The 23,046-nt window shown below is 46.0% G+C and overlaps 1 protein-coding gene across 6 annotated transcripts in view; it reads left to right on the top strand.

Moving 5' to 3' along the window:
• The first annotated feature begins 2,175 nt into the window (after window positions 1-2,175).
• The window catches only part of LOC144501749 (alpha-N-acetylgalactosaminide alpha-2,6-sialyltransferase 2-like), an 85,667-nt gene continuing 64,796 nt past the window's right edge, over window positions 2,176-23,046 (top strand). The window contains exons 1-2 of one of the 6 annotated variants that reach the window (XM_078225734.1): window positions 2,596-2,644; window positions 5,379-5,467. Coding sequence is in view for 2 of the 6 variants with exons in the window: in XM_078225730.1 (XP_078081856.1) it covers window positions 2,615-2,644 (30 nt within the window). In the remaining 4 variants the exon portion in view is untranslated. Of the gene's footprint in view, window positions 2,903-5,378; window positions 5,468-6,845; window positions 6,972-23,046 lie in introns of those variants that run through there. The other 5 variants (XM_078225730.1, XM_078225735.1, XM_078225731.1 and 2 more) reach the window with 5 other exon arrangements.

Raw genomic sequence — 23,046 nt, 5'->3', positions numbered from 1 at the left:
TCAGCAGAAGAGGAGTGGCGCAGCGCTGTGGCAGGGTGGTTTGGCACCGATATTATTTCTCACTGGCGTGACACAAGATTGGAAAGGCTGGCAAGATTTTGGTGTTCTGCTGTTTTAATGAGCATTTATCAGACGCAAATCAATGCAAATTGCGTTCACACCAGCAGGCCTTGGGAAAATTGACTCGCCATTGGGAGAATTATTGTTTTTATGCCGGTGAGTTTCCCACTCCCGCTGGATTCTCCCGCTTGCCACCAAATCCACCACGGGCAAGATGGGAAAATTTCACCCTATGACGGCTATTGATGAAACAGCTGAATGTTGAGCCCAGGACACCACTCAGATCAAATGTCATCTTGATGTCAAGGGCAGTTAGTCTCACCTCACCTTCTGAATTCGGCTCTTTTGTCCATGTTTGAACCAAGGCTGTAATGAGGTCAGGAGCTGAGTGACCCTGGCAGAACCCAAACTGAGGGTCGGTGAGCAGGTTATTGCTGAGCAAGTGCCATATGATAATGCTGAACACAACATCTTCCTTCGCTTTGCTGGTGATTGAGAGTGAGTTAATGGGGTGGTATTTGGCCAGGTTGGATTTGTCCTGATTTCTGTGGACAGGACGTGCCAGGTTGGTATCTCATTTTTAGGTTTCCCTAATGTTGAAAGAGAGGAACTTTGTGAGGATGTTGCCAGGACTGGAAAAGTTTAACTTTGAAAAAAGATTGTATAGGCTGGGGTTATTTTCTTTGGAAAAGTGGAATATGACAGAATCACAGAATTGCTACAATGCAGAAGGAGGCCATTTGGCCCATTGTGTCTGTGCTGTCTCTCTGAATGAACATTTCAACTCGTGCCATTCTCCTACTTTCTTCCTGGAACCCTGCAAAGATTGTTTCTTTTTCAGATAATCATCTAATTCCCTCCGGAATGTCCCGATTGAACCCACTGCATCACTGGAACAAAATCCTGGAACTCCCTCCTTGTGTGGTAATTCCATTTCTCTTCCCGCACCCAGCAGTGCACTAAGGCAGACTTCCATCTGTTTCCACAGCTAGTAATTCCTGGAACAGGTCACTAATCTGTCGCCAGGGACTTAGAGCTTGAGGGGGCACCACTCCACATCAAGCATGGCTGACCAGGTCTCACCCGCTCTTACTGACAGCCAGTGGTGTGTTTGGACAGAGTTGATACTCAACCTGTTTGACAGCATTGTGAATGCACCTTCCTTAACCATCAAGTCCTGCGGTGGGACTCGAACCCGGAGCTTCTGGTTCAGAGGCAGGGATGCCCCCCACTGTGCCACACAATCTCCCCTTGTGCGGTAAAGATGTTGCTATAGTGTTGACTTATAGACACTTCCAGGATTTTGACCTGGCAACAATGAAGGAATGGACAATAGATGTCCAAGTCTTGTGATTTGAAGGGGAACTTGATAGTGTTCCCAGTCATCTGCTACTCTTTCCTTAAGGTGTTGGAGGTCACAGTTTCTAGGAGGGGCTGTTGAATTCCCTCCTTCCATTAATAGCAATATAAAGAAGTATTTTCTTTTGCAAAAAAAACTGTATTTGTAAAATATCTGAAAGAACAGTACAAACATTTCAAAATGGCTACCGCAGAAAGTGCGATGATATTCAGATTTTCTACATAGATCCAGTTAAACCCTGAGGTGCTTCAAAACAGTCAAAAAAATTACAGACATTTCAAAATGGCATTACAAGATTAGACAATCATAGAATCCCTACAGTGCAGAAGGAGGCTATTCAGCCCATCGAGTCTGCACCGACTCTTTGACAGAGCATCCCACCCAGGCCCCATCCCCATAATCCCACATATTTATCCCACTAATCCCCTAAACTACACATCTTGGTACAGTAAGGGGCAATTTAGCACGGTCAATCCACCTAACCTGCACATCTTTGGAGTGTGGGAGGAAACCCACGCAGACACGGGGAGAACGTGCAAACTCTACACATGGTGAGCCAAGGCTGGAACTGAACCCGAGTCCTTCCACTCTGAAATGAACTCTGATGAACAGTCATCCAGACCCGAAACGTTGGCTCTATTTTCTCTCTCTCCACAGATGCTGTCAGACCTGCTGAGATTTTCCAGCATTTTCTGTTTCAGATTTCCAGCATCTGCAGTATTTTGCCTTTATGTCAGTTCCACTAGTGGGAGGTTACTGTGTATGAGCTGGCTTCTGACTTGTTCCTCTATTGCTGTATTTTAATGCGATTAGTTCATCCTGTTAAGGGTTTTACCAATGCAGCAGAGCGACAGAAAAAAGTCACTTCTCAAGAAAAAAAGTCCCTTTTGTGTGACTCTTGGGAGCTTGGAGGGCAAAACAACGGTAAAGGAATTGGCCGGCCGCCTTTCGGCAGAATGAGGTTAGAAGCAAAAGCCTTGTTACAAGGAAGTTTGCAACAATTATCCAATGGACGTTAGAGGAATGGGGACAAATTCTTGACACAGAAGCTTGGTGCTGACCGGGGAAAGTTATTGTAGCAGTCAGCTCAACTTCTGAACACAACTGCCTTCCTGCTTGCGAACCACAACTCCTTAACTGGGCTATTTCCTTCAGAAATAACAAAGCCACGCCCTGATTGTTCCCCTCGGTGAAATGCGCAGAGAAGTGGGTAGCGTTTGGCTGGTGGGTCTGAGTGTTTTCACGTTTTGTGGACGGCATTTTGTGTGAAGTGTTTCTTTTTTTTAAACAGGGGAGGGATTTCAAGCTGAACAAATGAAACCACGGCTGGGTGGGGGGAGAGTGAAGAGTGTTAACCTGGTGTTGTGAGACTTCTGACTGAGAGTGAAGAGGTCAGCTTCATGCGTTGTCCACGTCTAATTGCAGCTTTTCTGTGTTAAAGTGGTGGAGGAGGAGATACTCCTAATTGTGGCTGCTATTTCTGTGAGTAATGCCTGTTCTCTCCGTGTAGCTGTGGTGTAAGTGGAGAGTGAAACTCTCAGCGTCTTGCATGGAAAGTTTTTGCTGCGTTAAACTCTTGTGATGAAGTTTTTCGCCTCTGCTGCAGTTGCGGTTCTGAACGTTTTACACGCTGAAACTTGCAGAGCTCCCAATCACCTGTACTTGAGATGTCGACAATGTGACAGGAGGTAGACCCTCTCCCCAGGAATACCGGATTGCTAAAACACTTTTTCCTTTGTGTATGTTGTGTTGTTCAGGGCTGGTTAACATGTTGAATCAGTTATATATCTTTGCACATACCAGCACAGTGAGACCGTTATCATCAGTGCACGCACACTGGTAAACACAAGTGGCTTTGTTTTCGTTCCATCTTGTTTTAAAGTTTATTTATTAGTATCACAAGTAGGCTTACATTAACTGCAATGCAGTTATTGTGAAAACCCTCCAGTTGCCACATTCTGGCGCCTGTTCAGGTAGACTTTTTAAAGTTTATTAATGTTACAAGTAGGCTTACATTTAACTGCAATGAAGTTATTGTGAAAATCCCCTAGTCGCCACACTCTGGTGCCTGTTCGGGCACTCTGAGGGAGAATTTAGCATAGCCAAGGCACCTAACCAACACGTCTTTCAGACTGTGGGAGGAAACCGGAGCATCCAGAGGAAACCCATGCAGACACGGGGAGAATGTGCAGACTCCACACACACACACACACACACACACACACACACAGTGACCCAAGCCGGGAATCGAACCCGGGTCCCTGGTGCTGTGAGGCAGCAGTGCTAACCACTGTGCCACCCATGCCCCCTTGAGCATTATATCCAGCTCCAGGCAGCAGACTGCACAGTTAGGAGGGAGATTCTTGTGAGGAAGGACTAACAGAGAGTTATAGAAAAGATCACCTGGAATATAACACTTCAGTCTGAAGTTGAAGTGGGGAGAGAAAGAACAAAAAAATCTACTCCAGGATTTTGGGTGGGATTTTACAGCTTCGCTCGTCCAGAGACTGGAAAATCCCATTTGAGGGCGAAGGGCTTTCCCATTGTCTGCCCCTCGCCCGCTCTGATTCCCGTGGTGGGTAGGGCAGTAGAATTCTGGCATTGATATCAGAACTTTTCCTTTGATTCCCCTTCATCCCAAGATCTATATCGAACTGCTTCTTGAAAACATTCAATGTTTTGGCCTCAATTGCTTTCTGTGGCAGCGAATTCCACAGTCTGACCACTCTCTCTGGGTGAAGAAATTACTCCTCATCTCTGTCCTAAACGGTCTACCCTGTATCCTCAGACTGTGACCCCTGATTCTGGACACCCCCACCATTGGGAACATACTTCCTGCATCTACCCTGTCTAGTCCTGTTAGAATTTTGTAGGTTTCTGAGATCCCCCCCCCCCTCATTCTTCTGAACTCCAGCTGAATAGTGATGTCCATTTCAGGATTAATGTGTTTTTCTGGCAGTGGCCAATTCTTTATGACTGAGTTGGCACAGTGGTTAGCACTGCTGCCTCACAGCTCCAGGGACCTGGGTTCGATTCCTGGCTTGGGTCACTGTCTGTGTGGAGTTTGCAAGTTCTCCCTGTGTTTTTGCGTGGGTTTCCTCCGGGTGCACCGGTTTCCTCCCATCGTCCGAAGATGTGCGGGTTAGGTGCACTGGCCATGCTAAGTTGCTTCTTAGTGTCCCGGGATGGATAGGTTAGCGGGATTAGTGGGGTAAATATGTGGGGTTATGAGGCTAGGGCCTGGGTGGGATTGTGGTCGGTGCATACTCGGTGGGCTGAATAGCCACCTTCTGCACTGTAGGGTTTCTATGAAGAGCTGTGAGTGTGCAGTTTGTTGGAACTAAGTTTTATTCTAGTGTTGCTAGCCCTCCCGGGTCTGCCTGGAGTCTCCAGGACGCTGCTGTGTGCGATGCTGGAGAAAAATCTTCGGGACGTTAATTTAAAAAAAATTTCCTTTGAATATTACCTGTAGCAGATATAAAAATATTGAAGGGGCGGCTTGGGTTGGGTAAGGCTATTTGGCTGACAATCAAGCATTGTCCAATTGGGTGATGAGTCTTTGTGCTTTCTAATTGGCGTAGGAAGACAGTGCGATGTGTTGGCTGACTAATGGCTGGAGTGTGGGGGCAAGTCATGTGATGAAACTTCCAGGAATACATTTAATCACGATTGGTATTTTAAGATTGCATAAAACGTAACTTTCAGGGTACTTATCTTAAAGTTTCCTTGTGTTGGATCAGCTCCTTTTGTAGTCTGTGTGTGTGTCCACTCTCAATTACTGGCTGGTGGCAGAGTGACTGGAACAATTAAAGATCTCAGTAAGTACCAGCTACGAATACAGTCGTGGAATGCAGTACTCTTTCAGGTGGGGATGGGAGGACTTAAGCAGGTTCAAGTGTTTCGGTTACCTTGATATTTTTACAAATTTCAGATTCCTTCATTTGTGTTAATCCAATAGGAGTATTTTATACTGGCAAAGTAACAACGATCCAAATACCCAATGATCGATGTAAACTTTGAGTTAGGATACCAGGTCGGAACCTGCAGGTATTTATCTAATTCTTTTTAGAAAGCCATGATTGAATCTGCATCCCTTTGCTTTCTTCGGCAGTGCATCACAGGCTTTAACCACTCGCTGCATAAAGACGTTTCTCGTGTCACTGCTGCGTCTTTTGCTAATCTCCTTTAAATTAGCCTTCTCTGGTTTTTGGTCCTTCTGCTGCTGGGGACTGTTTCTCTCTACGTGTGAGTGGAGTTTGCACATTCTCCCCGTGTCTGCGTGGGTTTCCTCCCGGGTGCTCTGGTTTCCTCCCACCGTCCAAAGGTGTGCAGTTTAGATGGATTGGCCATGGTAAAATACGTAAGATTACAGGGATAAGGCGAGGGAGGGGGCCTGGGTAAAAACAATGCTGAGTCAGTGCAGACTCGATGGGCTGAATGGACTTTGCTGCACTGTAAGGATTCTGTGATTCTGTCTATACCCCTTCATCATGTTGGATACCTCTATCAAATCTACTTTCAACCTACTCTTTTAGAATAACAGTCCCCGCTTTGCCAGTGGACCAAGTAAATTAAAGCCCCCATCCCTGGAACTATTGTCGTAAATCTTTTCTGAACCCTCACTAAATCCTTCACTTCCTTGCTTTTGTACTCCTTGCCTCTAGTTAAAGCCAAGGATCCTTTATGCCTTTTTTAACCATTTTCTCAACCTGACCTTCCATCTTCAATGACTTGTGAACATTGCATCCATCATCTTGTGTTGCCTCTGCTTGTTGTTCCTACTAAAATGTATCACATCAAATTTTGTTGCAATAAGTTTCATCTGCCACATGTCTGCCTATTCCGGTGTTCATTTTGGAAGGAGGAACATAAAAAACAGTATTATTTAAATGAAGAAAAGCTGCAACACAAAGGGACTTGGGGGGGAACTTGTGCACGAAACACAGAAAGCTAGTGCACAGGTGCAGCAGGGAATCTGAAAGGCTAATGGAATGTTGACCCTTATTTCAAGGGATTTGGAGTGTAAGAGTTGGGAAGTCTTGCTGCAACTGTGCAAGGTACTGGTGAGGCCACATCTGGAGTCCTGTGAGCAGTTTTAATCCCCTTTTATTTAAGAAACTATATTATTTCATTTGAGGCAGTTCCGAGAAGGATCACGAGGATGGTCTGCGGTGTGGAGGGATTGTCTTTGAGGGAAGGTTAAACAGGTTATAAAAATATTGAAGGGGCGGCTTGGGTTGGGTAAGGCTATTTGGCTGACAATCAAGCATTGTCCAATTGGGTGATGAGTCTTTGTGCTTTCTAATTGGCGTAGGAAGACAGTGCGATGTGTTGGCTGACTAATGGCTGGAGTGCGGGGGCAAGTCATGTGATGAAACTTCCAGGAATACATTTAATCACGATTGGTATTTTAAGATTGCATAAAACGTAACTTTCAGGGTACTTATCTTAAAGTTTCCTTGTGTTGGATCAGCTCCTTTTGTAGTCTGTGTGTGTGTCCACTCTCAATTACTGGCTGGTGGCAGAGTGACTGGAACAATTAAAGATCTCAGTAAGTACCAGCTACGAATACTTATTTAAGAAAATATATTATTTCATTGAGGCAGTTCCGAGAAGGATCATGAGGATGGTCTGCGGTGTGGAGGGATTGTCTTTGAGGGAAGGTTAAACAGGTTATGACTCATTGGAACTTTGAAGAATAAGAAGTGATCTCATTGAAACATGTTGGATTCTTAAGGGGCTTGACAGGGGTGGCACAGTGGCACACTGGTTAGCACTGCTGCCTCACAGCGCCAGGGACCCAGGTTCAACTCCCGGCTTGGGTCACTGTCTGTGTGAAGTTTGCACATTTTCCCCGTGTTTGCGTGGGTTTCCTCCGGGTGCTCCGGTTTCTCCCCTCACTCCAAAGGTGTGCGGGTTAGGTGGATTGGCCACGCTAAATTGCCCCTTAGTGTCAGGGGGACTAGCTAGGGTAAATGCACGGGGTTATGGGGATGGGGCAGGATTGTGGTCAATGGGCCGAATGGCTTCCTTCTGCACTGTAGGGATTCTATGACGAGGTCAATGCTGAGAGGATATTTCCCACCGTGGGAGAGTCTCGGACCAGGGCCCTCAGAATGAAGGGGTGCCAATTCAGGATTTTGAGTCTTTGGAACTCCTTGCCGCAGACAGCTGTGGGGGGCAGAGTCCTTGTGTATATTTAAGGTTGAGATGGGTAGATTTTTGATCAGTAAGGGAATCAAGGGTTACGGGGAAAGGTGGGGAAAGGTCAGGAAAGTGGGCGTGAGGAATGCTGGATCAGTCACGATCCTACTGAATGACAGAGCAGGCTCGAGGGACTGAATGGTCTACCTGTCTATCGATATCCTTTTCACAGTTGATACTTCCGAATTCTGTGTCAATCGTTGTTTTGAAAGTGTCTTGTGCACTGAAGTTTGAGGATGCCTTGTGGAGCAGTGGGTAGCATCCCTACTTCTGAGTTTGTGACTTTATATGCCCTGTTTGTGAACAGAACTCCCACTTACCTGATAAAGGAGCAGCGCTCCGAAAGCTAGTGGCTCGTGCTACCATATAGACCTGTTGGACTTTAACCTGGTGTTGTGAGACTTCTTACTGCGTTCAATTCCCATCCCAGACAAAGACCAAGGAAAGTGCGTTTAATAATGTGGCCAGACAGGTTGAGAATCAACCAGCAAACGTTTCCAACACATGCCAATGACAGGTGATAATAGTGGAGATTTCTGGTCAGCCATATCGAGGGAAAGAAAGTTGGAGCCTCTACCATTACTCTCTGTGTAGTCCTGTGCTTGCTGGGTGTCATCAGCTGCCAACCACCTGTACCTAGATTTTAAAAATTCTCACCCCTGGTTTTGATCCTTGCCCTATCCTCTTTGACCTCCCTCTACAATCCTCTGCGTTCGTTCAATTCTGTCCATTTTTGCAGCTCTCCTTAAGTAGGTAATGTTCAATCTTCTAGGCAGTAACACATTGGGTACGGCAAAGCTCAGTACCTGGGTTCCAGCTATTTACAATCTATAGGACTCAGATGAGGGCCTGAATGTAATGTATCCGGATTGTTGATGAGACTTTTCTGCTAACAGGAGGACACAAAGAAACTGCAAAGGGCTATTGAGAGATTGAGTGAGTGGGCAAAGAGCGTTCCTCGTCTGTGAAATATCTTGAGATAGAGTCAGAGGTTTACAGAATGGAAACAGCCCCTTCGGCCCAACTTGTCCATGCTGCCCTTTCTTTTTCAAACCCCTAAGCTAGTCCCAATTGCCTGCATTTGGCCCATATCCCTCTATACCCATCTGACCCAAGTTGGGACGAAGAATTACAGTGAGAATATCTTAAACCATATGGTGGGGGAAATTGTTTTAATTTTTCCAAACCACCCCCTCGTAATGAAGTCCTTGACCACTTTGCTATTTGGTTAAAATGATCACTGGTGGGGGGGGGTCCCCAGGGTATAATTTGCATAATCCGCTAAATCTCAGAGCTACGTAAGCTATCCATTAACATAGCCTTTTTGTGTAGCGATATATAATCCCTCCTGCTCAGTCCTTGCATTAACTCATCCATTTCAATCCTAATATTTAAGATCTTAAGTCCTGCAATGTGATGTGTGCAGGAAGAAAGCAAGTTAGCTGCTGAGTTAGCTGTACCTTTGCACTCCTATATTTGAATATACTCACCTTGATGTTTTAGAAGGCTAACACAAGGCTGAGCATTATCCATGGAAATTGTTAAACTGAATGAAAGCCAGTTATCTCCACAGCGCAGAGTCTCAGGCCTCGAACATTCAGAATAAACCAATATGGGGAATAGGTGATGGAGCAGATTAGAATCTGGTACTTCTCATTACTGATTTGATTTGTTATTGTCATATTATATACAATGAATAGTATTGTTTCTTGCGCGCTATACAGACAAAGCATACCGTTCATTGACTCTGTCTACACTTCCCACTGTCTCGGAAAAGCAGCCAGCATAATTAAGGACCCCAAGCACCCTGGACATTCTCTCTTCCACCTTCTTCCGTCGGGAAAAAGATACAAAAGTCTGAGGTCACGTACCAACCGACTCAAGAACAGCTTCTTCCCTGCTACCATCAGACTTTTGAATGGACCAACCTTGTATTAAGTTGATCTTTCCCTACACCCTAGCTATGACTAACACTACATTCTGCACCCTCTCCTTTCCTTCTCTATGAACGGTATGCTTTGTCTGTATAGCGCGCAAGAAACAATACTTTTCACTGTATACTAATACATGTGACAATAAATCAAATTCATAGAGAAAGAAAGGGTGCAGAATGTAGTGTTACAGTCATAGCTAGGGTGTAGAGAAAGATAAACTTAATGCGAGGTAGGTCCATTCAGAAGTCTGACAGCAGCAGGGAAGAAGCTGTTCTTGAGTCGGTTGGTACGTGATCTCAGACTACTTTATTTTTTTCTTGACGGAAGAAGGTGGAAGAGAGAATGTCCGGGGTGTGTGGGGTCCTTAATTATGCTGGCTGCTTTTCCGAGGCAGCGGGAAGTGTAGACAGTCAATGGGTGAGAGGCCGGTTTGCGTGATGGACTGGGCTACGATGGGAAATGTTGGCTGCAAATCATTTTCTGCCGATTTAAGAGTTCACGTGAGGGGAAAGGAATTGGAGAGGTTCAAAATGGGTCTCAATGAGCGCACACATCTCCGTGGCAGAAAGCACTCCACCATTTGGCACACAGTCGATATTCTCATTCAGAAAGACCATGATGATGATTGGTGTGGGAATTGAAACTTCACACTGGCACAGCGCAGGCTGCTGTTCCAAGGATTCCATTGTGAGGTTAGAGAAGCGAGCCACACAGGCAGGCAGTGAGTGCTTCACCAGAGACTGCTCAATGCTGGGACCGCTTGCCAATAGTGTAAATGCTCCACTTTCCAGTCAACATCCTCTCACCTTGAGGAACACACAAACTAAGACCATCTCAGTGCCAACACCTGAAACGCATGTGTACAATTGTGTGAACCGGATTGAAGAGGAGATAACATTTAAATGTTAGAGGGAGACATTGTTCACCAGCCCATCTTGTGGCTTTGGGTGTGGAAACAAGAGCTGCAATGCGATGCGATTTTAAAAATTTGGTCACAGATGTAGTAACTATGCTGAGGTGGCAAGGGGGCGTGTGGATCCTGAGCTGGTGCAGAATCTAAATGCCTGTCATGAAACCAAGTTCTGTAGGTTTGGAAGTGCCAGACCTGACTTCCTTCGACCTGGCCTCCATCGATATGTCTTATATCGATGGTGTCTAGTCTTTCCCGCAAGAGGAAACATTCTCTCTCTCTATCCACTCGACCATTTTAAAGACCTCTACTAGGTCACCTTCCAGTTTATTTATTAGCGTCATAAGTCAGCTTATATTAACGCTGCAATGAAGTTAGTGTGAAAATCGCCCAGTTGCCACACTCCGGCGCCTGTTTGGGTACACTGAGGGAGAATTTAGCATGGCCAATGCACCTAACCAGCATAACGGCTTTTGGACAGTGGGGGGGAAACCCACGCAGACACGGGGAGAACGTGCAGACTCCGCACAGACAGTAACCCAAGCTGGGAATTGAACCCGGGTCCCTGGCACTGTGAGGCAGCAGTGCTAACCACTGTGTCACCGTGCCGCCCCCAGCCTCTCAGCCTTTTTTTTGAGAGAATTGACTCAGTCTGTCAATCCTTTACTGATATGTAAGCCCGCGCATTTCTGGTGTCATCCTTGTAAATCTTTGCCCTCTCTCCAGCCCCTCTATATCCTTTTAGAATTCGGCGAACAGAACTGTGCTGTAGTTTTGATTCTGAAGTTCAATTTTCATTGTCTACTCTCTCTCTCTCTGACCTTTTTATAAAGAAATCAGTATTTTTGTTGGAGATGGTGGCACTGTGCAAATGTCACTGGATTAGGCTAACGCCCTGGGGACATGGGTTCAAATCCCACCATAGCAGTTGGTGGAATTTAAATTAATAAATCTGGAATTGAAAGCTAGTCAGTGATGGTGACCATTTGCTTATTGTAAAAACCTATTTGGTTCACTGATGCCTGTTAGGGGAAGGAAATCGGCCATCCTTACCTGATCTGGCCTACGTGTAACTCCAGACCCACGTCAATGAGACTCGTAACTGCCCTCTGATATGGTCCAGGGCCCAGCTCAAGGGCAATGGGGCAACAAATGCTGGCTTGCCAGTGACTCCCACATCCCATGAAAGAAAAGAAAGGAAGATTTTTCACTTCTGAAATCCTTGGTGATATATTTCTTATATCGAAATGTTCTTGAGTTAGGTTTGGCTGTGAGCTGTGTTGGCACATCCTTGAGAGTAAATAATTTGCCATGTCAATAAAAGTTGTGTTCTTTATTGAGAACACTCCCTTGTCTGAAATATTCTTCAGATTAAACTTTAAACCAACGGTTTTTCCTGCTTTAATTTGATGGTTTGAGTTCATATTTAAACAAAAAAATCCCCTGGACTTATTTGGGAAGCACAGTAAGAAGTCTCACAACACCAACTTTAACCTGGTGTTGTGAGACTTCTTACTGTGCTAACCCCAGTCCAACGCTGGCATCTCCACATTATTTGGCGGAAGAGCAGCTTGTGTTCTGTGAATGGGTGCCGGTTAATGTTCCTTCCTTAACTAGTTGGGTCACATAGATCAACTAGTCACTTGGATAGTGATGGGCTGAATGACATTTCTCATCCATTGCTGTTTGTGGGATCTTGCTGTTCTATTTGCATCACAATTCATGTCATCTGAAGTTTTTAAGTTGTGCCTGAGGTCTATTAAGTATATAACTTGAAACTTGCCATTCACAAGTGTAGACTATTTAGTATTTTCTTGTGGTTGTATTGCCCCATATTTAACTCTTGTATTGTACATGCATCATTTATAGTTCTACCTATGTTACTGATTCCTCCACGCGCCACAACAATTCGATCCTCCCCTCTCACTCTACGTTCATCCCCAACCACAAGTAAACGTCTTTAGCCCTAGTCGCAGGCAGGCAAAATAGTGGAGGTCCTAATCTTGCCTGACTATCTCCCTGACTATCCTGTCCCCAGTCTCTACCACATTTCATTTTCACACCCTTCCACTTGGATGTCTTCCTGCACCCATGGTGCCATGCTTAGTTTGCCCATCTACCCTACAGTCCTTGTGCTCACCCACACAGGTAGTGAATACCTTGTAACTCTTGGTCAAAGTCCAGAACTGAGGCTTTTCCATGAACAAAATGCCACGTCCCTGTTGTGGGGAATTTGAAAAGGTGGCCAATTTATGTCCAAAAACTTAGACTTTATACAAAAAAACTCGCCAAAAGGTAAAGTCTCTGCTCAAAAAACGTAACGAAATTTATTTAAATCACACAGTCAAACGGCTGTTCCGGCGATCATCAAAGGGTTACACAGCTCTGGTTCAGAGGGTAAAACCTCTGAGATCTGAGGCACTCAGCCAAATTATAAATCGGTTATAGGATTCTGTTATTTCTAATTCTGCCTTCCATTACCTTCAGATCAATTTCATTTAACAATTATACACAATACACACTTTGTCAGATACTTTGGCCATTCACAATTTGCCACCCAGCATAATGCTTTTTCACTGGTCCATTTAATACGGATATCACCCTTTATCCTGGCAATACTAACTTCCTGCTTTCAAGGCACCCACAGATGCTCTCCCCAGAGGTCAAAATGAACTTTCCCACTGGCGCATTGCCAGATGAATAGACACGTAAACCTTGGGCCCTAGGTACATATCTATTCTGTGTCAAGACAATGAACGCCGCTATTCGTAAAGTTACAACATTTGTTCCACATATGCAACAATTCTAATACTTTTTACTGCATTCACATATGAGCAAAACTGTCCATATTAACTTGTCATAAAGAATTATTTAACCCCTTCCTTGCTGTGCTGTCCTCTCAAAGACTACCTCTGCCTGTGAATCTCACTAACTAATTTGAAATTCCCTTCTACAATCCCCACACCTTCTACTATCCCCATCCCCATACCATACCATGGACGGCACTGCTGCTTCACAGCTCCAGGGACCTGGGTTCGAATGGACGGCACGGTAGCACAGTGGTTAGCACTGCTGCTTCACAACTCCAGGGACCTGGATTCGATTCCCGGCTTGGGTCACTGTCTGTGTGGAGTTTGAACATTCTCCTCGTGTCTGCGTGGGTTTCCTCCGGGTGCTCCGGTTTCCTCCCACAGTCCAAAGATGTGCGGGTTAGGTTGATTGGCCATGTTAAAATTGCCCCTTAGTGTCCTGAGATGCATAGATTAGAGGGATTAGTGGGTAAAATATGTAGGGATATGGGAGTAGGGTCTGGGTGGGATTGTGTTCGGTGCAGACTCGATGGGCCGAATGGCCTCTTTCTGTACTGTAGGGTTTCTATGATTTCTATGATTACCTTCCTGGCTCACTGTCACACCCTCCTGTCCCTGACTGTTGGTTAAACAGTTACCGCATGCTGCCACATGGAGCGCACCAGGATGATAGGGAGTGGGATAGCTTGATCTTGGTTTCAGATAAAGCTCGGCACAACATCGTGGGCCGAAGGGCCTGTTCTGTGCTGTACTGTTCTATGTTCTATGCTTGCCCTGTTATGTCTGTCTGACCTTAGTTATTTGTTTGATTCTTCTTCTCTGAGGAAAGTCTATTCGATTTAGTTACAGATTTAGTAGAGTGATGGTATGTTACAGTTTTTCAACTTAACAAAGATAAAACAAGAACACTCACCAGCTACTGGAGAAAAGCAAAAAGAATAAAAAGGAGTATCTCCTTCCGTCTCTGCCCCAAATTCCCAACTTCAGCACTTTGAGAATTAGAGCATTTCATAAACAATCACTGTGCTGAGTCCAGAAGGCTGTAAAATTTATATATTAGTGTCACAAGTAGGCTTGCATTAACACCGCAATGAAGCTACTGTGAAAATCTCTTAGTCGCCACACTCCAGCACCTGTTCGGGTACACTGAGCGAGAATTTAGATGGCAGGTCCACCTAACCAGCATGTCTTTTGGACTGTGGGAGGAAACCAGAGCACCCGGAGGAATCCTGTGCGGACATGGGGAGAAGGTACAGACAGTGACCCAAGCCGGGAATCGAACCTGGGTCCCTGGCACTGAGAGGCAGCAGTACTAGCCACCGTGTGTGCCGCAAAAGATGTGGGACAGTTCCTTGAGGTTGAGCCTCGTTACAGGCCAGGGATGGTGAGGTCGGAGTGAGAGCAAGGCAGGGAACTGAAATGGCAGGTGATGATGCTCAGGGTCGCACTTTGTGGACTGAAAGGAAGTGTTCTGCAAAACTTTCACACAGTCTGGATTTGATATCCTCGATGTAGAGATCACATTGTGAGCAGCACATCCAGTATACATTGAGAGAAGTGCGTGTAAGTCACTGTTTCACCTGGAAGGAGTGTTTGGGGACAAGGACAGGGAGCGGGTGAAAGGGCAAATGCTGCATCTCCAGTGTTTGCATTGTTTAAGGGCACAGTTAATGGTGAAAGCTGAACTGTTCAAATCCCAAGAGGGAAACTTGAAACAACTACGGTTTGTGTTTGTGATTTGTACACAATCAGGAGTGAAATCCAGAAATGATATCCCCGACAACTTGAGTTGATTTTACAGCAAAGTAAATGTTTGTTAAGAAATGGTGGGAAAAACCCTAAACTAAAACAGAAGCACATTATAAATGAGAGTGTCTTCACACAGTACCAATACTTTGAACACTTCCAAACATTCTTCATTTAATTACTGACAGAGCTAAACTTCCCCAAACCGTTTAGCAATACCTTACAGCAGTCTGAAAATCCTGTAACTTTTACACTGCCTTTCATTCTCTCTTGGGACGCACTCTTGAGATTTCTCATCAGTTGACTTTTCAGATTTGGTTTCATTCACTAGATTTGCTCGGAGTTAACTAACTGTTCCTGATGATGGCTCAGATCTAAAACTGTCGTCTTCACAGATTTCAATATTCCTCCCAATACATTCATTCCATTTGATCTCACATTATCATCCAGAATTGGTTTAACTTAATCTATTCAGTTTAGCTTTTAGAATTTAAAAGCAAACTCCCTTTATCCATACTTTACCTATGACACCTTTTATTCACCCCTTGTGTGTCTTGTCCTTTGAATCGCAATATCTATTCCTGTTCTAGAACCATCCTGACCTAGCTTGCCTTAGGTAAACATCCATTTGATGTTTTGCCTGGCTCATTATCACATCAAACTCTCAATTTCCCACAGCCACTTGCTATAATTACCATTCATGCATCCTAACAGTTTAAACATATCCACCGCGCAAACCAGCCTTCCATCCATTGACTCTGTCTACACTTCCCGCTGCCTCGGCAAAGCAGCCAGCATAATTCAGGACCCCATGCACCCTGGACATTCTCTCTTCCACCTTCTCCCTTCGGGAAAAAGATACAAAAGTCTGAGGTCACGTACCAACCGACTCAAGAACAGCTTCTTCTCTGCTGCTGTCAGACTTTTGAATGGACCTACCTCGCATTAAGTTGATCTTTCTCTACACCCTAGCTATGACTGTAACACTACATTCTGCACTCTCTCCTTTCCTTCTCTATGAACGGTATGTTTTGTCTGTATAGCGTGCAAGAAACAATACTTTTCACTGTATGTTAATACATGTGACAAATCAAATGATCAGAATATTACCAGCAGAAAAATATCGCAATTTCTTGGGTTTTCCTGACCGATTTTCTTGATGGCATGTAAAGGTGATGGAGTGTTGGAGGTGGTTGAAGAGTGGATCGAAGTGTTGCAGAGTGAGTGGTCCCTTCAGAATGGGTAGAGAAGGAAAAATCTATTTGGTGGCAGTGTCACACTGCAGTGGAAATGGCTGATCCGCCAATGGTGTGGAAGTTGAGGACAACAGGAATCCTGTCATGGCTCTGGGATGGAGGGGAGAGGGTGCGAGCAGAGCTGCTTACAACAGAAAATGCTGCTAATAGTTGGTCTGGCAGCATCTGGTCAGAGAGGAACTGAGTTAACGTTCATGGTGTGAGTTTTCATCACAAGGCTTTTCTCCTATTCCCACACCACCTTGTTAGCCTGTCAAACAATTAGACCACACTACCATCACCACCCCACCAATCAAAGAAAATTACAGCACAGGAACAGGCCCTTCGGCCCACCAAGCCTGCACCGACCATGCTGCCCGACTGAACTAAAACCTCCTACCCTTTCGGGGACCATATCCCTTTATTCCCATCCTATTCATGTATCTGTCAAGATGCCCCTTAAAAGTTACTATAAGGGTAAGGAAAGGAGGGTAGTGCTAATTGGGGACTCTACGGTGAGTGGGTCAGATAGGCGTTTTTGCGGACAAAGACGGGACTCTCGGATGGTGGTTTGCCTCCCTGGTGCAGGGGTCCGGGATGTCTCTGGTCGAGTCCCAGAAATCCTGAAGGGGGAGGGAGAGGAGCCGAAGGTCGTGATGCATATAGGTACTGCTGACATAGGTAGGAAGAGGGAAGGGGTCATGAAAAGAGAATATAGGGAGTTAGGTAGACAGCTGAGAAAGAGGAATGCAAAGGTAGTAATCTCGGGATTGCTGCCTGTGCCGCGGGAGAGTGAGAACAGGAATCGGTGGAGAATGAATGCGTGGCTGAGGGACTGGAGCAAGGGACAAGGATTTGGGTACTTGGATCATTGGGACCTCTTTTGGGGCAGGTGTGACCTGTTTAAAAAAGACGGGTGGCACTTGAATCCCAGGGGGACCAATATCCTGGCGGGAAGGTTGGCTAAGGCTACTGGAGAGACTTTAAACTAGAAAGGTTGGGGGGAGGGAATCGAAATGAGGGGACTGAGAGCGAGGAGGTTAGCTCACAAATAGATAAGGAATGTAAACCGGGTAAGAGGGAGGTTAGACGAGTGATGGAGAAGGGAAGTGCTCAGGCTGAAGGTCTGAGATGTGTCTATTTTAATGCCAGGAGTGTAGTGAATAAAGTGGATGAGCTTAGAGCGTGGATTGCTGCTTCGAATTGTGATGTGGTGGCCATTACGGAGACTTGGATGTCTCAGGGACAGGACTGGGTGCTTCAGGTGCCGGGTTTTAGATGTTTCAGGAAGGACAGGGAGGGAGGCAAGAGAGGGGGGGGAGTGGCACTGTTGATCAGGGATAGTGTCACGGCTGTAGAGAAGGTGGACGCCGTGGAGGGATTGACGACGGAGTCTCTGTGGGTGGAGGTTAGGAACAGGAAGGGGTCGGTAACGTTGCTGGGTGTTTTCTATCGGCCGCCCAATAGTAACAGAGATGTTGAGGAGCAGATGGGGAAACAGATCCTGGAGAGATGTAGGAATAACAGAGTTGTCGTGATGGGAGATTTTAATTTCCCAAACAGAGATTGGAATATCCCTAGGGCTAGGGGTTTGGATGGAGAGGAGTTTGTTAGGTGTGTCCAGGAGAGTTTCCTGACACAGTATGTGGATAAGCCTACTAGAGGAGAGGCTGTACTTGATCTGGTGCTGGCTAATGAACCTGGACAGGTGGAGGATCTCTCGGTGGGTGAGCATCTTGGGGATAGCGATCATAATTCTATCTCCTTCATGATAGCATTGGAAAGAGATAGGATCAGGCAGGCTAGGAAAGTGTTTCTCTGGAGTAAAGGGAAATACAGTGTCATCAGGGAGGAAATTAGACGGGTAAATTGGAAGGAGGCATTCTTGGGGAAAAGTACCGAAGGAAAGTGGAGGATTTTCAAGGAATGTTTGTCTGGAGCTCTGCATGACAACGTTCCGATGAGACAGGGGGGTGTTGGTAGGGTACGGGAACCGTGGTGCACGAAGGTTGTGATGAACCTGGTGAATAAGAAAAGAGAGGCGTACAGAAGGTTCAGAGAGCTAGGAGGTGTTAAGGATTTAGAGGAGTATACGGGATGTAGGAAGGAGCTTAAGAAGGAAATTAGGAGAGCGAGAAGGGGTCATGAGAAGGCCTTGGCGGGTAAGATTAAGGAGAACCCCAAGGCTTTCTACAAATATGTCAAGAGTAAAAGGATGAGATGTGACGGCATAGGACCCTTAAAAGGTGAAGGGGGAAAAGTTTGTGCGGAACCGTTAGAAATGGCGGAGCTGCTTAATGAATACTTTACCTCGGTATTCACGGTGGAAAGGGATCTGGGTGGTTGTACTGCTGGTTTGCGGTGGACAGAAAGGATCGAGCATGTGGACATAAAGAAAGAGGATGTGTTGGAACTATTGAATGGCATCAAGGTTGGTAAGTCGCCGGGACCGGATGGGATGTACCCCAGGTTACTGTGGGAGGCGAGGGAGGAGATTGCGGAGCCTTTGGCGATGATCTTTGCATCGTCGATGGAGACGGGAGAGGTTCCGGAGGATTGCAGATGTGGTCCCTATATTCAAGAAAGGGAACAGGGACAGCCCGGGAAATTACCGACCGGTGAGTCTAACCTCAGTGGTTGGTAAGTTGATGGAGAGGATCCTGAGAGACAGGATTTATGATCATCTAGAGAAGTTTAGTATGATCAAAAGTAGTCAGCACGGCTTTGTCAAGGGCAGGTCGTGCCTTACGAGCCTGGTTGAGTTCTTTGAAAATGTGACCAAACACATTGACGAAGGAAGAGCGGTGGATGTGGTCTATATGGACTTCAGCAAGGCGTTCGATAAGGTCCCCCATGCAAGACTTCTTGAGAAAGTGAGAGGGCATGGGATCCAAGGGGCTGTTGCCTTGTGGATCCAGAACTGGCTTGCCTGCAGAAGGCAGAGAGTGGCTGTGGAGGGGTCTTTCTCTGCATGGCGGTCAGTGACCAGTGGAGTGCCCCAGGGATCTGTTCTGGGACCCTTGCTGTTTGTCATTTTCATAAATGACCTGGATGAGGAAGTGGAGGGATGGGTTGGTAAGTTTGCTGACGACACCAAGGTAGGTGGTGTTGTGGATAGTTTGGAGGGATGTCAGAAGTTGCAGCGAGACATAGATAGAATGCAAGACTGGGCGGAGAAGTGGCAGATGGACTTCAACCCGGATAAGTGTGTGGTGATCCATTTTGGCAGATCCAATGGGATGAAGCAGCAGTATAATATGAAGGGTACCATTCTTAGCAGTGTAGAGGATCAGAAGGACCTTGGGGTCCGGGTCCATAGGACTCTTAAATCGGCCTCGCAGGTGGAGGATGCGGTCAAGAAGGCGTACGGCGTACTGGCCTTCATTAATCGAGGGATTGAGTTTAGGAGTCGGGAGATAATGCTGCAGCTTTATAGGACCCTGGTTAGACCCCACTTGGAGTACTGCGCGCAGTTCTGGTCACCTCATTACAGGAAAGATGTTGAAGCCATTGAAAGGGTGCAGAGGAGATTTACAAGGATGTTGCCTGGATTGGGGGGCATGCCTTATGAGGATAGGTTGAGGGAGCTTGGTCTCTTCTCCCTGGAGAGACGAAGGATGAGAGGTGACCTGATAGAGGTTTACAAGATGTTGAGAGGTCTGGATAGGGTAGACTCTCAGAGGCTATTTCCAAGGGCTGAAATGGTTGCTACGAGAGGACACAGGTTTAAGGTGCTGGGGGGTAGGTACAGAGGAGATGTCAGGGGTAAGTTTTTCACTCAGAGGGTGGTGGGTGAGTGGAATCGGCTGACGTCGGTGGTGGTGGAGGCAAACTCGTTGGGGTCTTTTAAGAGACTTCTGGATGAGTACATGGGATTTAATGGGATTGAGGGCTATAGATAGGCCTAGAGGTGGGGATGTGATCGGCGCAACCTGTGGGCCGAAGGGCCTGTTTGTGCTGTGGCTTTCTATGTTCTATGTTCTATGTATCTGCTTCCACTACCTCCCCCGGCAGCGAGTTCCAGGCACCCACCACCCTCTGTAAAAAAAATAATAAATAAAACTTGCCTCGTACAGCTCCTTTAAACCTTGCCCCTCGCACCTTAAACCTGCGCTCCCTAGTCATTGACTCTTCCACCCTGGGGGGAAATAACTTCTTTCTCTCTCTGGTCTCTTCTCTCTCCCCTCCCTGTCATGGTGATCCGATGTCTTCCCGGACCGTGCGTGATGCACGCAGAATGCCATTCCCTCAGAGGAGCGAATGTGCAGGAGTGAAGTATTTCTGCCAGCGCGGTTTGAGAATCACCGTGTCGAAGAGGATTTAAACCCTGGCTATCTTTGCTGGTTCAGTTGTGTCGCACACGGGATAAATTATTTTTGCTAACGTGGAACATTTATAGAAGCTACACTTTGAGACGTGGGGCTTTATAAATGATGGAATTGGTGTCATCATCACCCTTTGTGCGTGCAATGTAACTAATTTTAACTGGTTCAAAACCTCTGATCGTGAACCAGCATCTGTTTTCGCGTTGATTGATCCCCGAATAAATTCTTCAAACTGCTCGGCAAGTGTTTTATTTCTGTTTTCTCTGATCTGTGTGACTGGTTCACTGCAAATCGGTAGTAATTACTCCGGGCGGAGCTGCATTCGACCACTTCTGTTAAGGATTAAATTTCTGGAAGGATTAAATTTCTGGAACCTTTTTTATACAAGCCGCCCCAATCGTTTCGTCTTGTCTTTGATTTCTGTGCTTTTCAAACTCCTGGCCGGGGAGAGATTCCTCATTCGTGTTTTGGATAGATGCTCGTGGGTCTGAAATACTCCTGCCTCACCTTTACTGCAACTTAACTAAACAAAAAGTGTTTTATTGTTGGTTCTGTTTGGCTGATTCATAAACTAGATATGACACACTAGGAGGAAGCTTGAATTTTACCTTGAAACACTTCAAAATCTAGAGGGATTTTTTTTTTTCAATTAGCTTTTTTTAAAAAAGAAACCTAATTTCAGAAGTCAGTCCTACTCCATAAACTGTAACTGGCAAGTGCCTGAATTTTTATCATGAGTCACAGTGTGAATGGATATCCCAAAAACAATGGTTCTCCAATGTTTTTGCTTGAATAATTTCATAGAATCCTACAGTGCAGAAGGAGGCCATTCAGCCCATCGAGTCTGCACCAACCACAATTCCACCCAGGGCCTAACCTCATAACCCCATGCACTTACCCTAGCTAGACTCCCTGACTTTAAGGGGCAATTTAACATGGCCAATCCACCTAACCCGCACATCTTTGGACTTCTTTCCTAATTGGTTAATGATCAAGTCGAGGTGCGAATAGTATTTTAATAAGGTTTCTAAGGGCAATTAGTATTTAGTCACAGCTATTAGTGAGATGGGTGTGCCTGTTTCTGACTACAGGTTCGGTCTATCCTCGTGAACTTCCCTGCCGGTTGGGATAGCCAACTCCACTGCACTTCCACCCGATCTCCCAACCCATACACCAAGCTCTCTACCCCCTCCCCTGGCTGCCACTCATTCCCTGGGCACTCACCTGTGTGCAAGGCCCTCTTGGTCAGGAAGCACTGTCACGATATTTGACCGATCCTTTTTGGGAATCTCTGTGAATCCTCAGGAGTCTGTGGGGATGAGGGGGGTTGGGGGGGGGGGGGGGGAGGAATCTCACTGAAACTTGCAGAATACTGAAAGGCCTGGATAGAGTGGATGTGGGGAAGATGTTTCCACTAGTCGACGAGACTAGAATTCCAGGACGCAGCCTCAGAATAAAGGGACAACCCTTTAGAACCGAGACGAGGAGGAATTTCTTCAGCCAGAGGGTGGCGAATCTATGGGATTCATTGCCACAGAAGGTTGTGGAGGCCAGGGCCATTGATTGTATTTCGGACCAAGGAAGGATAGATTCTTGATTGGTAAGGGGACCAAAGCTAATAGGGGGGGAAAAGGTGGGAGAATGGGGTTGAGACGCTTATCAGTATTATTGAATGGTGGAGCAGACTCGATGGGCCTCATGGCCTAATTCTGCTCCTATATCTTAGGGGCCCCAGTCTGCGAATTACTGTCCTGAAATACTGTAGAGGCAGCATCTGATGTGTATGTTCCTGATCGGCACCACAATGTAGGATCTCAATACAATAGATGTGTCTCCACTCACTCCCATTTTGGAGAATGGTCAATCCAACTGGAACAAATCACCACAACTAAAACACACACACATTATCTGATTCAATTTTGTTTGCTGCTACATTTCGATGCACTGCAATGTGGCTACTTTACAAAAAGATGTTCATCGGTTGTAAAGTGTGTTGGGATGTGTTGAGGTTGTGAAAGGCACTATATAAATGCAAGTTCTCTCTATTTGCATTGCCTGAGGTCAAAGTTCGTTGATCTAACTTTGTTTCTTTGCATTGCCTCAGATCAAACAACGTTACTGTGGCGTTTCTCCTTCCCTTGTTTGCATATCTGAACAGCTTTGCTTGAACTATTGGTTTAATCTTGCTACAGTGGTGCATGGGGAGGCCGCATGGCGCAGCAGGTAGTGTCCCTGCCCCAAGCTCTGGGTTCAAGTTCCAATTCAGGACTTGATGAAAGCCAAACGGGTTGAGGATCAAAGCATTCTAACACGCACACCCATTCTGGGCGGTTAATAGTGTGAGATTCCGGCTCAGCTATGTGATAGGATGTTGGCACCTCCACCATCACTATCCAAAGTTACAGACTGCAACGTGCAGAATGGCAAAGCAGCTTGGTCCTTAAGAGGCCATGGTGCATGCT

The sequence above is a fragment of the Mustelus asterias genome, chromosome 12, assembly GCF_964213995.1.
Source record: "Mustelus asterias chromosome 12, sMusAst1.hap1.1, whole genome shotgun sequence".
NCBI lineage: Eukaryota > Metazoa > Chordata > Chondrichthyes > Carcharhiniformes > Triakidae > Mustelus > Mustelus asterias.
The sequence above is the reverse complement of the archived record's forward strand: the minus strand, read 5'-3'. Positions and strand labels throughout refer to the sequence as shown.